The sequence below is a fragment of the Balaenoptera borealis genome (genome assembly GCF_965194805.1).
Source record: "Balaenoptera borealis genome assembly, chromosome: 14".
Taxonomy (NCBI): Eukaryota; Metazoa; Chordata; class Mammalia; order Artiodactyla; family Balaenopteridae; genus Balaenoptera; species Balaenoptera borealis.
The window spans coordinates 59,224,236-59,242,822 of record NC_138875.1 but is presented as its reverse complement, the minus strand read 5'-3'; the positions used below and the strand labels follow the sequence as shown (position 1 = coordinate 59,242,822).

Genomic DNA, 18,587 nt, shown 5'->3' with positions numbered 1-18,587 from the left:
AACATGTTTGTGTATTCCACTATGCGTACGTATTTCGATATGTGTGGCAATACACAGAGTTATGACTGCCAGGGCATGGGCAATTGCACCAGCCCTTCAGGGCTCATCACTGCAAACCACCTAAACGCCTGGCCCTCTGACAGACCCTGGCCCTGCGGCAGACGCTGCTCTTGTCTGCCACAAATTCCATTTTCCTTAACAATATCTTGGTTTCGTTCCAGGGAGTGAGGTGTTAAACCAGAGAACTTGATTTCCAGGCTTCTTTGCAGCTAAAAGTGATCATGTGACAAGTGTGGTCAATGAGGTGTAAGTGTAATATTACGAAGAGTGCCTCCAGAAAAGTTAAGGCTTTCCTGACCAAAAAGAGTAGGGTCAGCTGCTACATGCTCATGACAACACTCTAGGTGACAGCCTGGAGTTGCCAGCATCTTGCTCCAATGAGGATGATGGATGGCAGAGATGGCTGGGTCTGTGCTAAGGGGCATCACGTGGCTGCCCTGTCACACTTGGACCACCCCCTCTTAAGCATCTCCACGTGAAGCAAAGCAACTCTGACTTTTCTATTACATGCAGCCAAACACAAACTTAACTTGTCTAATCTTATTTTTTTTTAACAAACCCTAGGACTACCTTTCACAGTGATTAGAATTCAATAACAATAGTACCAGATTGTTTTTTCATTTATAAAGCTTGAAGTAGATTTTTGCTTTAGTGTACAATGGCATTACTGAAATTTAAGAAATGAATATTCTTTTCTTTACTGAAGGAACCTTATGGCAAAATCGAATATATTTGATACTTATAAAAACATACGATATTTTGTTTTTTAAAAAACTGTCATTCATCTTTCTTGACCATATTTTCTAAATTTTCTATAGACGGTATGTGTTACTTTATAAAATAAACATAGGACTCTTTTTTCTTTAAAGGAACAAATAGAACACAAGATCTAGCACAAGAAATTTAAGTCAAGATGGCAAGCTGACAATCACCTAACTCCCCTCACCCCAAATCACTAAAAATGGCAGAAAATATATAGATATATATTTTAAAGAAACAGCTTGTTAACAGCAATGGAAACCAGCAAAGAATTCCATAGCTGATAGAAATTTCTAGAAGAAAAGCTAATAGAATTGATTTGGTAAAATAAAAACCTCTACTTGAAAACAGCATAAAAGAAAATTTTTTAGAGAGAGAAGAGAAAAATAACAGAATGTACAAAGAGTAGGAAAGGGCCACAGGCAAACAGTTAAGAGCTGTTTACAAAATATTGATAGAGGTCAAGTAGACCATCCCTCTTTAAATATGCAGACAGCCCCTAAATATAACCCTAGAACCGCCCCCCCCAATTCTGTCTAAATAAAATGAACTAACTGCCTTGGGGTGGGTGGGCTCCTAGTTTGAGTACAGTTGACCCTCTGTCTCCACGGGTTCTACATTTGCAGATTCATCCAACCAGGATGGATAATATTTGAAAAAAAATTCCAGAAATTTCCAAAAAAACTAAACTTGAATTTTGCATATGCCAGTAACTATTTATATAGTATTTACATTGTGTTAGGTATTATAAGTAATCTAGAGATGATTTAAAGTATTCAGGAGGGTGTGTGTAGGTTATATGCACATACCACACCATTTTATATAAGGGACTTGAGCACACATGGATTTTGGTATCCTGGGGGGTCCTGGAACCAATCCCCCATGGATACTGAAGGAGGAGGGGGTCTAAAAGAGAAGGAACTTGGCAGACCACAACAAAAGAAATGGAGGGGCGGCTGAAAATGAAATCGGCTTTGCCTGGATGAAGAATTCTTCATTCCTTTCATCAATTTTGCATTTGGGGAGTGTTTACTGCACTAACCCACCTGCCCCTCTCTAAGCAAGATGAATGAAATAAGGGGCTGATTCTTGTGAAAGTTCAGAATTCCAGCTATAAATTCAAAATTCAAAAAAGTTGCAGAGAGGGCAAACACAAAAAGCTTATTTATAGAGGAATAAGATTCAGACAACCAAAGTAAGAAGATTGTCATGTAGGAGTGTGCAAGAGTAGGTCAATGAGCAATATGGGAAATGCCACTGTGCGGGTTCTCCAGGAGAGCTAAGGTTTTCTGTTAACGACGAACAGTCAGTTGGCACATGTTCCTAATGGGATCCAGAATTTGCTAACCATCTTGTAAGTTCAAGGATTAAATCCACATGCTATGGTGGTGGCGTGAAAGGAGAAAGTTAGAAGTTTCGTGCTAAGGTTGGCACTACATTGCACTGCAGTTGTACTAGCCTTGGTTTATCCACCATTAGTTGCTCACTTTGTGATTAAAACAAACTCTTACTCGTTTAAACCAAGGTTCCTTAGATTTACTATACTACAAAGCAAACACAGATGCAATTGATCATTTTTAACAGAAGGTATGATTGTATTTTGCAGCGAATTATAAATCAATAGCAAATGTAGCTATTTGATTTTCACTTAAGACATTGGAAATAAACTAGATCGACTACTTTGCCTTTGAATTAACTAACACCTCTAATGACTAATTCATTTATGTTGACTACACATAGGAAAATGTTTCTTTTATCTATACAAGTGATTTGTAGAGTAGTTTGTAAGGACTGTAGACTGGGTTGTAAGCCTTCTGTACAGGTTGTAAATCTTCTGTAAATCTTTTGTAAATGCCCAGATTTAGTGGCATTTGTGATTGAAAGTCAAGATTCAACCATGTATAATATATAAACAATAGACAATCATCTATATTATAATAGACAATTCCTTTATTGTAAGTAGCTTATTGCAAAATAAATGTGTTAGATATTAAAGAAATCATAAAATACTATATGGACTCTTTTGTAAAGGTTTCTTGAGATAGATTATAAAGTATACAATTTGATGAGTTTTGACAAATATATAGACCTATGAAACCATCACCACAGTCAAGACAATGAACAAAACCAGCACTCCCCAAATGTCCTCATGCCTCTTTGTCATCCCTCCTTCCCTCTCCTCCTCACCAACCCCTAGGCAATCACTGATCTTCTTTCCCTCACTATAGGTTAGTTTACATTTTCTGTAATTTCATAGAAATTGAATCCTTTTTGTCTGGCTTCTTTCACATGGCATAATTATTTTAAGATCCATCCATGCTGTGTATATCAAATGTTCATTGCTTTTTATTGCTGAGAAATATTCTACTGTATGGATATATCACAATCTGTTCATATATTTAGCTGCAGGTAAAACTGGGTTCTTTCCAGTTTGGGGCTATTAAGCTATAAACATTTGTGGATAAGTCTCCGTATGAATATATATTATCTATGAGTAGAATGGCTGGGTCTATATGGAAGGTACGTGCTTAATATTTTAAGAAACTACCAAATTATTTTCCAAAGTGGATGGACCATTTTACATTCCTACCAGCAATGTATGAGAGTTCCAGTTGCTCTGCATCCTTAGCACCAGTCAGCTTTTTTAATTTCAGCCATTCTACAGGGTATGTAGAGATATCTCATCGTGGCTTTATGTGCATTTCCATAATCACTAATGATACTGAGCACTTTTCATGAGATGATTCGCCATCCAAATCTCTTTCTTGGAGAGGTGTCTATGCAAATCTTTTGCCCATTTTAAAAGATGAGAAAAGACCGAACGAAGTTTTATCACCGGAAAGCTCCAAGTATGTTCTTGAAACAGAACGTTGATTTGTTTTCAAAAGTAGAGGATTTGTGCGATTAAGTCGAAGGAACTAGGACTTCCCTGGTGGCCCAGTGGCTAAGACCCTGCACTCCCAATGCAGGGGGACCGGGTTCAATCCCTGTTCAGGGAACTAGATCCCACATGCATGCCGCAACTAAGAGTTCGCATGCTGCAACTAAAAGATCCTGCATGCCACAACGAAGATCCCACATGCCACAAGTAAGACCCGGCACAGCCAAATAAATAAATAAATAAATGTTATTAAAAAAAAAAAAAGCGAGAGAACTAAAGCTTGGAAATACCAGCAGAGAACAAATTGTGGATAATTTTAATATAAAAAGAAAGAGTTGGGGCTTCCATAGTGGCGCAGTGGTTAGGAATCCACCTGCCAATGCAGGGGACACGGGTTCGAGCCCTGGTCTGGGAAGATCCCACATGCCGGGGAGCAACTAAGCCCGTGCGCCACAACTACTGAGCCTGAGCTCTAGAGCCCACGAGCCACAACTACTGAGCCCGCGAGCCACAACTACTGAGCCCATGAGCCACAACTATTGAAGCCTGCGTGCCTAGAGCCTGTGCTCCGCAACAAGAGAAGCCACCGAAATGAGAAACCTGCGTACCACAATGAAGAGTAGCTCCCGCTCGCCACAACTAGAGAAAGCCTGCGCGCAGTAACAAAGACCCAACACAGCCAAAAATAAATAAATAAAATAAATAAATTAAAAAAAGAGTTATGTATTATTTCTGTAAACAATAGGTATTATATTCTGGAATAAAATGGGAGAGTTAAGTCAATGACCAAGCCTTTCTCTCCTAAAACCTAGTAGAGTCAACAAAACATAATGAAATAAAGAAAAAAGAATTCCAGCAACATTCACACGAGTGGTGGTCAGAGAGAAATATTCCAGGAATAATGTAAATTCTTTTCCAAAATCCGCCTCCCTCCTAATCAAATGGAGACACTTTTGAAATAGACAACTACTATATCCTCCAAATCATGAGGGAAAACAACTGAAGGTGTGAGTAACCACATCTGGGGTCAATATGAGCAGAGCCCTTGAAACTCAGTCTCTCCCCAATACCACCTCAGTAGGGAGGAGGGAACCTATTGGATTCACCATTTTGCTTTTTTCTACCTGGGAGGAAGTTAGGGGAGGGAATATGAGAATGGAAAAATCAAAGGAAAAGTAGAGTACATAAGCTCCACCAAGGGAGAGAAAAGATAGCTTAGGATAGAAGTGCAAGTAAAAACAGACGTGAGAACAGGCTGTCTAAACCATAAATAAAGCAATCTTTCCCGTTTGTAAACTGACAAAAGCTGGATCTTTCTCCCAATGTTTGCCTGACTTCGCCCTCCTCTGGGTAAGTGAGGAGTGGAAGTGGCTCTGGGGAAAAGCAGGGGGATGGGGAAGGGGAGGGGCACTAGACACCTAGGGTGAAGAGTGTGGTCAGAACTCAGATGCCTGGCGTTCGCCCTGCACCAGGAAAATAGTGGACAACCTGAGGACACCTACTGCTGTCCTGTGACCTGACGTCCATAGCTGGTGGAGCTGTGACTCAATGGAACCAACACTCTTACGAGAATTTTTCAAAATAAAAGAAAAATGGAAAGGAACTAAATCTGTCATAAAGAAATGCCTACCATCGTTGGTTTTCTGGGTTTGTATCTGTTTTAATAGAGCATGTAGTTGTTTGTGGCTTTAACTATTAAACTCGGGTTCATTTACTGCTGAACGGCTTCCTACAAATCGAATAAAGGTAGGTAGGCATGTTGACAGCTGTAGTTGTCCAGCCACCTGAATTATGTTGCGTTGTTTTGAAGTTTTGCATGATTGTCTTAAAGGAACGGCTTCTTTTTTCATCCCTACCCCCAGTTCTCCTGCTATCACTTACCAAGGAACCACTTGTTTTGATAACTCCCGGCAGCTCTTTTTCCTCCTGGGTGCCGCCCAACTGACTAGGATGGTTGTCACAGGTATCGCCTGGCTAATGAAAGAAATGAAAGTCATTTTTATCCAGGCATATCTTTCCCAATGTGATTGTTTATTCAATTATACATTACACTAGAATCTGTATAAATGCACAGCCATGTGGAGATACAGAGTTAATGACTACAGTGCAATTGGTAGCATTCACCAATTCCTCCAAAAGGATATTGAGCCTCATAAATGTCATGCACTGCAAAAGAAATGAGTCTCAAAAGCAGACACTGCTACCTGCCTGCCAAAACCCACTTTTCTTTTCTTCTTTAACATGTGAATATCATGATCTTGCTCCAAGATGCTGTGTGTCTATCTAAAAGGACTAAGTGTGATCATGTGATGGTTCCGTCCAAAGAGATTCGAGTGAAACCCTACTTGGTAGAGCATCCAGGAAGGCTAATGTTTTCTTGTTGAAGTGCATGGAATCAGCTGGCTGACGCTCCTCCCAGAACATGGGCATGGGACCTGCGATGCCCAGACATCCTGTAAGCATTAAATACTAGCCTGTATGCTGAGTGGAACAGAATGGGAAGATAAAACTTTGGTAGGTCCATGAGAGGGATATTAGTCAAACCAGCCGCAGACTTCTTATTTTGTAAGGAAAATAAACCTCTAATTGTCTAAGTCAGGAAGCTTACTGATTAAACTATGCTATTTAAACATCAGACTTTATGACTGTATTTTGGAGTGATTTAGAAATCAAAAGCAAGAGTATTCAGGGGTTTTTTTTCATTATGAAACTGGAAAAACATTAGACTGATTATCTCACAAACACATATGACTGAACCAAATATTTCATTCCCATCACTGAGTATTGGAAAAGCTCTGATTTTCACTATGCAGCAAATGGATTTGAGACTATTCTAATTGTGATGTGCTGCACTGTAGGCCTTGTGCATACGCTCTAAGATTTTTAGCAGCATTTGTGATATAATGGCATTTCCCAAAATAAGATGCAAATATTCTACTCCATGACTAAAGCAACTTTTTGCAAAATTAAGCATACTGGATATTAATGAAATAAACTTTTACATGAGACCTTAGACACATTTTTCATCTGGCTTTTCCATACTTTCTAACTTTCCCCCAATGTGTATGTATTATATTGCCATGAAGAACACACATCTCCTTGGAAGGGGAAACAATGCTAAAAAGGCAGTACAAGAAAACTTAGGTCAGGATGGAGGTCAGAGGGTGTACCACTCCCAATCACTCAGAATTAGAGAAAGGGCATATTTTTTAAGTATAGCTCCAAGGGCACTGAAAACCAACAAAGTGTTCTAATAACAGATTAAAAATTGTTAGAAATTCCTGGAAAATAAAAAGTAAGTAATTTATTTCATAATTGTAGAGAAATTCTCAGCCTAAGAATAGCATAAGACAAAGAAAGGGCAAATCCACAAAAAAGCAAACAGACCAACAACCAAGCTTAGAGTGGAAACCACACAGGACAAGAAGGGGCCCCACGGCAACGGCTAGGATAATTTACTGTAAAGTGTTTCCTTAATGGAAGGGCCCGACAGAACTCCGAACAGTTCCCTTTACACTGAACAGCAGACAGCAGCCACGTATGGACCCAAGGAAAGCACTCTGAATGAAGTGAACTACCTGCCTTGGGAAGATGCCCAGGGTTGGGACCAAAGCAGACCTCAATATCAGGTCACTCTGGACCTTCATGAAAGACATGGATGGGAGAATAAAAGGAGAACATGAGTTTTTTCTGGGAATGATGTCATCTGCCACTCTCCCTTTGGCATTGAAGGTATGTGCATGCGTGTATCTGTGTGTGTACGTGTGCATGTACGTGTGTCTACGCATGCACACATGCACGGACTCACCCATGTGTGCTGTTAAAATAACGTCCATTCACAGACTGCTCACATACCTTACTGCTTACACAGGACCCAAAGTCAGCGCTCTTATTCAACAAAGAGCCCTTTGGGAAAATATCTATATAATGGCAGAGAAATCATACAGCAATGACATATCCTAAAAGTCATTAACTAGTCAATCCAGACCATCACTAAGGATCATCAGCCACTGGAGAAAAATCAACATTATAAAAAAGTCAGCTGTGGAGAAAATCAACATTTTGAAAAAAAAGTATAGTGATATACATTCTGGGAGAAAGAGATAATTGAGGGAAGAGAAAAAGGCTTATAATGATTTAATAATTTCAAAGAGATCTGAGAGACTATTGCAATCATAAATCAGGACTAACTATAACAATAAAGGGTAAATCAGTGAAAAAAGGAGGAGTTCTTATGAATTAACAGTATGATCGCTGAATTTAAAAATCAACAGGGACCCAATTATAATCACTCATGACAAAAATTAGAATTAGGTTTCCACAAAATGATGCAGACAAAATCTGCTAGCATACAGAACAAATGGAAAAAAAAGACATGGGAAATATAAGAGACAATTTAAGAGCTGTGTGAGTTTAATGTAAGAAATGAAAAGAAGAAGAGAGAAAATGGAGATAATGAAGTAAAAGAAACAATGGGAAAAGAATGTTCAGAACTGAAAGGAAACATGTTTCAGAAACAAAAAGTTGAGTGCTGGATCATGATAAAAAAAAAAAAAGATTTCATATCCTGATGGCAGTTCAGGTCTCTAACAACAAAGATAAACCTGAAAGCTTTCAGAAATATAAAAATGAGAGCAGGATGCAAATAAAGGAATGATTTAGAGAGGCATCAGACTTCTCAACATTAACACTATATGAAAAGCAAATAGATTAATATTTACAAATTTCTGAAAGGAAATGATCAACAGCCTAGCACACTGATACTAACCAGTTTAGGATTTAAGCTTTTTAGTTATTAAAATTTAGTAGCCAGAGATATTTCTTGCCAGATTTACTCAAAGGATAAAAGATGCAATCTGCTAAGAAGATGTAACAGTTCGTAATATATGTGATTATGGAAATTAGTATTTCTACTATTCTCTGTGGTCATTCTGGCAGGCTAGCCCTCATCCTCCTCCAGGGATACAGAGCAGTACTGCTTTCTCATTCTATAAACTGGTGAGTAGTTCAGGGGTGTGGCTGGAATAAAACTTTATCGTTCTCGTCCACCTCAGTGGGAGATTTCTTCGTGTGTTCGTCACCACACTTGCCTTTAACCTTTGAAAGATGACAAGACCGTCAAAGCATTGAAATAAAAGGGATAGTGATAAAAGAGAAAAGAAACAAAATAAGCATAGACTCATCATGTGAGTCCGTGGCTGGACGTGGAGTGTCAATGAGGCAACAAGATCTAAAATAAGACTCACTCTTACACGTTGCCTTGACATCCGGGAGGGCCGTAAGTGGTCTAAGCCCAAGTTCCCCTCCTACTTTGCTCCCTCAGATAAGGTCCCCTAGTAAGACAACACTCCTTACCCAGGGGGCCAGACACAGTTCTTGCTTATCCCTGAGTAGTGGGTTTCAGTTCCCTGTCCACCCATGGAATTATTCAAACAAGCCAATCCATCCTCTGTGAGAACCAGGGGGGCACTCCCCCTCTTGATACTACAAAGCCTGGTTGTTCACTCTGTTCCCAAGTGCACCCCACATGTGGCTCTGTATGGTGTGCGGTGCCCTCCCTCCCTGGGCTGTGAGAACATGTAATAAATTGCTGTTGTCTCACCTTTCCAGTGTCAGGGGTCATGTGCTGAGCCATCCCTATAACCCCAGGGTGAAGAGGAGACAATCAAAACAGTAGGTAGAGGCAGGTGGGGTGAAAAGCTCATAGAAATCTTTCTTTGAAAACACCCCGTGTCTACTCTGACTTGCCCCTCCTCTAGCTGAGAAAAGAGGCAGTGGCTGCTGTGAAGGGGAGCGGGCGGGCAGAGAGGAACAAATGCCTGGATCAAGGGTCCTGGCCGGAAGGATGGTATAGAAGACTCCCTGAACCGAGGGAAAAATCTTCCAACTCAACAGAAAATGTAAAGACCTCTGACTAGACAGAGTTCACACTCTTATGAGAAATGCAATGAAATTAGAAAAAAATTAGAGACAAAAATCTGAAAACAGGATTGCTCACAGCCCCAGCTGACCACCCTCCACCTCCAGACCTTGACCTACCCTCAGGCAACAGAAGAGCAGCCAGAACACAAATTGGCCACATCCAAACCCTTGAGCAGAATTTTGGAAGGGACCAGGGGCTAGCCTGTATCGAGACAATTGGAAGACGTGGACAGAGTGCCCCACATAAAATATATGCAAGATGAAAGTAAACTGTAGAGAATCTAAACATCATCATCATCATCTTCATCAGATCAAGAATGGTACAGGGGTTACTCTTAGAACAACAAAGAATCCCTCTTCCTCTGCTGGGAAAGAAAATAAAGAGCTAAAGAGAAGGAAACACACAGAAGCGTGATAGAGGAAGGTCTCTTACTGTAAATTTTCTGCTGCCATGAGTCCAGGTGGAGGAAGATGTCAGGAACCCATGTCCTTCTCAGGGTGAAGGGTCACCACTTCAGTAAGAGGACCCAGGCCTCATGCCAGGAGGTACAGATCACAGCATGAGATTCATCTCTTTCACTGAAACAGCTTCACTGACAGTTTGGAACTCAGATCATCACTCTTTGAAACTCTGTACTAAACTGGGTGAGGTGGGCTCTAAATAAAACGTGTTTACCTCCTGTGCAAGACTGTGCACTTTTTCCATTTATTGTTACACATTCAAGATGCTATAGTGCTGCATCCCACAATATATTTACATTTAGAAAGTAACTTAAATGTCAAAATATTTCTTACGGTGACAATTAGATTAATTTTGAAAGATTTATAGAAAGTAGCATAAAATTTTCCACTATGCACTCAGCAAAGAGAACAATAGTTTAGCTGATGACCTCCCACATGTACTGACTTCTGGCTGTGGCTGCAGCTGCAGCTGTGATTGTTTTTGTTATTGTAGGTACAAGTAGGCCCCATAGTATTTGCGGATTTAACTATTTAATTATTCATTCCTGAGTCTGAGTCCCCTTTTTTCTTCATTGTTACAAGGTAAGTAGGCTTTTTTTTTTTTTTTAAACTTTCCAGGCTGCCTTGAAGTAACCACTTCTCTGGACCCCCTTGCTCTGTCTTACCAGTTGACCATTTCTGCAGGGAACTGCTGGCATCCCTTCTTCATCTGGGTTCACATCCAAAAGAGGAGCTGGGATACAACAAAAATCATCTGGCTATTGAGAAAAATGAAAGTGCATTTTTATTCAGGCATGTTCTCCCAAGGGCAACTGCATTTAATCACGTGTTACGCATACGATGTGCACATTCATACAGACTTGTTGAGACACCCAAAGATATGACCGCCTATGCACTGATCACTGCATTTGGTCACTTAGCAGCCAGTCCTGGGAGCTCACCACACACCAGGCCCGGTGACAGACACTGGTACGTGTGGAAGATACTGTCAACCGCCTGCCCCAAACCCAGTCACGTGTCTTCCTTAATAGGATCCTGATTTTTTTTTTCAGGAACTTTTGTGTACAATGAAAAAATATCAATTTCCCAGGCTCTCTTGCAGCTAAGGATGATTGTATAACATTTCTAGGCAATGAGAGGTAGCTGGAATTCTACCAAGTAAGATTTCTGGGAAACTGAAGTCAGAGAGATAGAGTCAGTTGGTACAAGTTCCAGGAACTGCCAGGAACATGGACATGGTGGCAGGAGTGGCCCAGCCCCCTTGGCAAGCAAAAGAATGAAGGCCACATGTGAAAGACAAAATAGAAAGATGGAAGGAAGCTGGATCTACGCTAAAGCAAAGATCACTTTCCTCTGAAAGAGAGAAAAAACAAATTCATATTTGTATAACTCATGATTTCTTGGGTTTTCTGTGCCATACAGTCAAATGTATATGTGTGATATAACATTTTTTTTAAGGACTGTATGCCTATATTTATACAGTTAATTATGAGTTAGTCCCACCTTTAACTGTTTATCAATTATGAAATTGGAAATATATTAGATTGACTATTTTGCTCAATTAAATGTGTTACTGAAGGTAATAATTGATTCACATCTTCTGAATATTAGAAAAAATCTGTTTGAGCACTGAACTTCTGCTCATGATGAAATGGATTGTAGACCTTGTATTATGCATCCAAAGGGTGATTTAATATCTGTGATTTAGTGTATTAAGAGCTCTACCAAAACAAGGGTTAAATATTCTATTCTTCTATGGTTAGAATTTCACTGAAAATTATATTCATTGGATATTTAATTAAATCATAAAATTTTATTTGGGCCCATAGAAATACTCATTTTTTACCTCGCTTGTCCATATTTTCTAAATTTCCATTAAAGACGATGTATTACTTTTATAATAAGGAAAAAACCACATTTTTTGAAAGGAACAAATACTACTGAAAAATCAACATAGGAAAATTGGATCAAGATATCACAATGCACATACCACATTCTCCTCCCCCTGCAAATCACTCAAAATGTCAAAGAGATACCTTTCTCAAAGAGTAGATCTAGAAACCACTAAACATTTCCATTAGCAGAACATAAATTGTTGGATGCTCCTGGAAGATAAACAGCAAGCAAGAACGGTTTGATAAGGGTAGAGAAAAACTTTGGCCTGAAAAAAGGTATAAGAGAAAAAGGTGTGGAAGGTAAATGCTGATCCAGAAAAAGCACATATCCAGAATGAAGATAAAAACAGCAGGAAGGCATCGCCCAATTCAGAAGGCAACAGCTGTTTAGAAGAACAGCAGGCAGCAGCTAAATGTAATTCCAGGATAAAACCCAAGTGTCCCCTTGGTTACAGAGTGACCACCTGCCTTGGGAGTGATAGTGGCTGTCCTAGTATGGGTGCGGTGGTCCCGGATGGAAAGAATGTTGAATTGCACTTTATTGGGGCCTTCTAAAAGGATATAGACAGGAGTATAAAAAGGAGAGTTGGGTTTGCCTGAAAAGGCAACAAACTATGATTCTGCAGGACTCTTGTTACTTTGGCGTTGATACCATATTTATTTCTTAAAGTGAAGTGTGACAGTTGACATTGACACACTTCACCACTCACACAGGCCCAGACTCCTGCTCTGGGGGAGAGTTTTTGGGAGAAAACGGGTCTACATAACTGCATAAGAAATATATGACTACTACCTACACTAATCAATCAGTCAATCTAGTTCTCTATCAATGAATATAAATCAATATCCAAAGATTAAAGTCAATTGGTCAATAGCAATGTAATGATGCCAAAAATAAACAGATGACCCTGAAGGAAAGAGATAATTCAAGGAAAAAAAGAGAACCTTGTAATTTAAGGTTTAATTTAGTACCTTCAGAGTGCTGAGAGGCTACTGCGGCTGAGAAACAAGAACAGGTCACAAAATAAAGGAAAAATCAGGGGAAAGGAGGGGCTTCAGTAAGTTCATAAGAGGACTATTAAAGTTTTAAAAATTAATGAAAGGTAAAAGTGTTAATACAACCAAGGCCAAATTAATGATATAAAAGATGAAGTTGAAGGGACAGCCAAGAATGTAGAACAAACATACACACAAACAAAGCTTGGAAAATATAACAGGATATTTAAGAGATATTGAGATTCAATCCAAACAATGAAACAATCATCTAACAACAATCATCTAACAACAATCATCTAATATCTAGAAGGAGGCAGTGAGAAAATGAAGGGAATAAATACTTGTTTTAAACATTAGAAGAAAATATGCAGAATGAACAAGCTGAAGAATGAAAGACCTCACTTGGTAGTGACCAGGATGAATTTTTTAAAAAAGTAAAACTGTTAAAATTTCAAGGTACCAACAATAAAAATGAAATTCACAAAGCTTCCACATTTGTATACAAAGGAATGAAGTTGATGTAGATATTGTGCTTCCCCACAGCAATGGTGCATGAGAGAAGATAACGGACAAATATTTTCAAAATTCTGAAGAAAAATGATTTTGAACCTGGGATTCTATCTGCAAAAAATTAAGAAAAGAACTAGGATAATCTACATATCTATTTTTTAAATTATTTATATCTTCATTTGGTGAGTATAGTGGGTCAGATTCATAATTCTAAGATTAATGCAAAATTACCTTATGCAACTTGTAATGTTAAAACTTCATTAAGAAAATGTAATGAAAACTTTATGTAATTGTTCTATTAATGTAGGTAAACGATGACAAAGACAGAAATAAAGAATAGGAGAGAATAAGGAAGGGAGAGAGGGGAAGAGAAGAAGAAGGAGGAGGGAGGAACTGGTATTCATGATGTCAAATTCAAATAGGAAACTTAGAAGTTTAGGTATATTTCTAAGAACCTCCAAGTCTATTTACCTGCAGAAGCAGATGCTGAATTTTTTAGGAAAAAAAAATCTTGTGGAAATGTTTATTAGCACTTACACATTGTAAATATACCATATTTTTAACAGGCTGGCTTTATATGGCTTTTTACATTTTTGACAAAGAACAATGTGAATTTTTAAGCAGCATAATACAATGCCAGGCTTTCCCTGACTTCCAGATGCCCCACTTCTCAGGACAGCACAAAACCTCTACTCCCTGGAATATATGGTCATTCTTTTACCTGCGACCACTCCCCCTGCCTCATTCCCCATTCTCTCTAGAACTGGGGCTTCAGCAGCAAGACTGGGGGGTGTGTGGGAGAAGAGGAAGGCAGACAGGAGGAAAAGCCCCCGGGGCTACTCCCCTTGCCCACCAAGAATGCGGCCCTCTCTCTGCCTTTGCTGGAGTTAAACACCAAACAGTTTATTGCACTTACATGTTACGGAAAAGTAAGACTCTTCATTTCGTTTTATACTTAAGCCCTAATGCTAAGTGCCCACCTTACGATTTCCTTCGGGGTCCAAGTGAAAGAAATGGGAGGAGCACTGTTTCTATGTGACTATAGTGCAAAGTTTTGGGAAACCTAGAGAGGCTAGTTATGCATTTTCTTGAGTTACTGGAGGATTCAGGAGAAGCTATAGACCCATATTTTGCAGTTTGCTAGGGAAGAGGAAGAATCTTAGTCTGAAGTAGCTGGAAACAGAAACGGGGAAAGGATGCATGTAGGCCAAGGTCTTAGGATTCTCTCAAGATGATCCGGGAGATAACTGGAAAATGACCCAGGGAATTTAAACCTGCAGGGTAAACCTTTTCTTTGATAGGCATCTTGTCCAGGACCCATGTGGCTGGAGCCCTAGCCTCAAGCTGCGGGCATCACCTTTACTCAGTTACAGCTTGAGACAATCTCACCTTCCAAGAAGACCCAGGTTTCAACTAGGCTGAAAGTTCAAACGGCGTAGAACTCAAAATGGCTTACCTTGAGTATATCATTATATACAGCAGAGGATTCTAGAACTGTGTTCATTATACTGGCTACAAGCCACATGTGACATTTTAGATTCAAATCAATTACAATGAAATACAATTAAAATTTTAGTTCCTTACGTACACTAGCTACGTTTCAAGTGCTAATGCCACATGTGATGGGGGCTACCATATTGGACAGCACAGAAATCGATCATTTCCATCGCTGTACAAAGTTCTAAAGGACAGCGCTCTTCTAGGACATTGTAAACACAAATACAAAGCTTAACTTTGTATATGTGAGCTGCCCTGGCAACACCCCACTGTGATTAATGTATCTAAGAGAAGATTTGACTTACAGACAACCTAAACTAACTCAAATTAGAGACTGTCTTCAGTTATGCCAGCTACCCAATATCCTTGAAGTTTTAATTTATGTCATTATTGATATTACAATTAAACAGATGAGAAACCTAAATCAAAGGGATTAACCAACTTGCCCCAGGCAACTTTACCTGTGACTGCAGCAGAATATCAAGTTCCCCTTTTCCTATATATGAATTACCCCGAAGTTCCAAGAATCCTATCTGCATAGAACCTGATATAAGAATTGCACAGAGAATGTATCCAGTAATTATCTGTTGCATCAATGATGCAATTATTTCAGTGCAACACTGCAATGATGCAATAAATGGATGAATGAGCGAACTGTAAAGCAGAGCTACCAGTAAAACCACCACAGAAATAGGAGGACATGACTCAGCCTCAGAAGTAAAACTGTGGCCGTGGAAGAGCCAAGGGTAAGCTGGAATTTCAACCAGCCATTTCTCAGAAAACATGTGATGCTTCCCTTATGGTTTTTTGAATCATTCTCTGGCCCATTTGATTAATGCTGTATTTTTCACTTTTCACCATTTTAATTTCTTTGAACATAAAGGGTACCCTAACCACTATCTCATCCTCACCCCCAATTAAAACAAACTACACAGACTTGCTCATAATACTTGGGCCCACTTCTCTGGGCCTCCTTTGCCTGTCCACAGAGTTTCCATTCAGTGCTGAGGTTTAAGTAAAGGCTCTGTGTATCCCATCCACAAAGACTTGCTCCATTACCAAAGAAGTGATCAACTTCAAAAGAAGGAAATAAATTTTGTGTGCAGGGAGACTGCTGTATGGGGAATAAGAAATAATCACTTAAGTTTCAAATTTGCAAAATTTTGCAGTTTGCTGTCTGCTTTACTTTCCTCTTAAAGCTAGAGGATGATTGACCTTTTCTGATAATTTTTCCACATTCCCCTTCCCTCCCCTCAATCAAACCAAACCTTTTGAGCCCTGTTCACTACTTACAGGAGATTCACTGACTCCAAAGATGTCTCTGACATCCCTGACAGATTGCTTGTTCTTTTTTCTCATGGTTTGAGTGTAAGTATTGTATCTCTTCTTCACTGCAGCTGCTTGGGTTCGAGTCAAAGTAGAGAGCAAGGCTTTGCCATCCTCCTCTTCATCACCCGAGATCAGGGTTGATAAACCTACATCTTGCAACCACTCTGCTTCAAGTTCTCCTTCTGTAAGATGAAGTTACCAAGAGAAGGTTAGAATATTCTGAGATTGGAAGCCATGTATATCTGTAAGTCTGTACACATCAGTGAGTAAGAAATAATCACTAGACAATATATTAAGACCATCCTGGACCTTGAGGACATTATGCCAAATGAAATAAGTCAGACAGAGAAAGAAAAACACCAAACACCATATGATCTCATTATATGCGGAGTTTAAAAACAAAACAAAGCAAAAAGTCCAAGCTCATAAATATAGGGAACGGATTGGTGCTTACCAGAGGCCAGGGGTGGAGGGTGGGCGAAATGGGTAAAGGTGGTCAAAAGGTACAAACTTCTGGTTATAAAATAAAATAAATAAGTCATGGGGATGTCATGTACAGCATGGTAACTATAGTTGATAATGCTCTGTTGCATATTTGAAAATTGCTAAGAGAGTAGGATCTTCAAAGTTCTTACCACAAGAAAAAACATTTTGTAACTATGTGTGACAATGGATTTTAACTACACTTATTTTGGTGATTGTTTCACAGTGTATTCAAATATCTAATCATTATGTTTATACCTGAAACTAATATTATATTGTATGTAAATTAAACCTCAAAAAAATTTAAAAGACCATTCTTTTTCCCATAATAATTGTGGGAACGCCTATAGGAATGAATAAAAGGTCTGTATTGTATTTTTTTAAATAAGTCAAATTTTTAAAGTATCTTCTAGTAGAGTAAGGTTATTTGGCAGATTTGGGAAGGTAATTTTCCTTACCAGAGAGTTAAATATAAGTCATATCTGAACAGCCAATTTCAAAAAATGATAAAATATGAATATCTAAACTAAAACCATGACAGAAAAAAAGTTGTTTAATGGCACACAAAAGAATTTTTTAATCACACAAATTCAGGTTCAAATCCCAACCACCATTTACTAACTGAATGACTTTGGAGAGTTTTAAGTTATCTCTAGATCTCGTGTCCTCTTGGCAAAATGGAGGTAATAATAACCAAAGTATTAGGTGGTTATGAGGATTATTTTATTAATGAATTTGTGACAGATGGCAAAAATCTAGAACAGAGTATGTGCTCAATAGATATTCGTTCTCTTACTTTTCTCCTTATTTTGAACATTAGGTAATCTTTCCTTTTCTCAGAAGGCAGCTAAAAAACTTAAAATTCATCATGATGAGGATCAATTGCTATTATAAATTAGATGTGTGGAAATAATGAAGAATTCAGAATAACAACATCATGTAACAGAAAATACACTGTACACACTATAACATTCTGGGAACTATGGTAAACAGGCATTACCTGAATAAGGTTTCTTTTAAAGAGCAGAATTGACCGGTTAGCAAATACACTATCAAATCATCAGTCCAGAGGCGTTGGACTCTGCTTATGTTATTCTATCACTGTTACATGAACAAAAGCCTTCCCACATGCTTTACAAGAAAATGAGAAAACATTTTAAACAGGCTTGTAGAAAGGGAATAAAGAACAAAAAAGTTTTTTTAAAGTTTCAGTTTATCTTGATAGTTGTCTTGAGGTTAATCACTGGCTAATGAAAACATTCTTAGATACTTACTAAACTACCTTCAGTCTTTCTTATGCATTTACTTGTCGATAGGTAGTACCTGGAGAAGATAACCTATGCTTTTAATCTCAGGTGAGTAATTTTGTACTTTTTGACAATTACGGACAATTATACTTTTTGGGTCCTCAACCTTCTTGTTTAATTTCACTGGAAACTAGTATAATTGACATACCTGACACAGCTTTTATTTGGTGAAGTACTAGATTATCCATTCTCTAAATACATTAATACTAGTACATGCTTCATAGCTAAATATTTTTAATCCAGAATTATGTTGGTAAATTTTTTTCTGTCTCTCTCTTTTGGTAATTAATGGTCAAGTATACAAATATAAAAGCCATCAAAATGAGAATACTCAATCTGCTAGATGATTATGAATCAAGTCAACAGACGGGTACAGCATCCCTAAGTGGTGATACATAAGGGATCAATTTGGATTGTGTTGACAGCCCTCCTTCAGGTCATGTCACCTTACACAGAAGCCACCCTGAGCCAGACCAGCAGATATAA

At 38.7% G+C, this 18,587-nt stretch overlaps 1 protein-coding gene across 14 annotated transcripts in view; it reads right to left on the bottom strand.

Annotated features, from left to right (window-relative positions):
• Positions 1 to 18,587, bottom strand: part of ARHGAP28 (Rho GTPase activating protein 28) — a 162,624-nt gene that overhangs the window by 51,368 nt on the left and 92,669 nt on the right. For 12 of the 14 annotated variants that reach the window (XR_014233997.1, XM_082353550.1, XM_082353556.1 and 9 more), the window contains 3 exons: positions 16,276 to 16,493; positions 10,750 to 10,842; positions 5,582 to 5,674 (listed from right to left, as the gene is read on the bottom strand). Coding sequence is in view for 13 of the 14 variants with exons in the window: in XM_082353550.1 (XP_082209676.1) it covers positions 5,582 to 5,674; positions 10,750 to 10,842; positions 16,276 to 16,493 (404 nt within the window). In the remaining variant the exon portion in view is untranslated. The remainder of the gene's footprint in view (positions 1 to 5,581; positions 5,675 to 10,749; positions 10,843 to 16,275; positions 16,494 to 18,587) is intronic. The other 2 variants (XM_082353558.1, XM_082353551.1) reach the window with 2 other exon arrangements.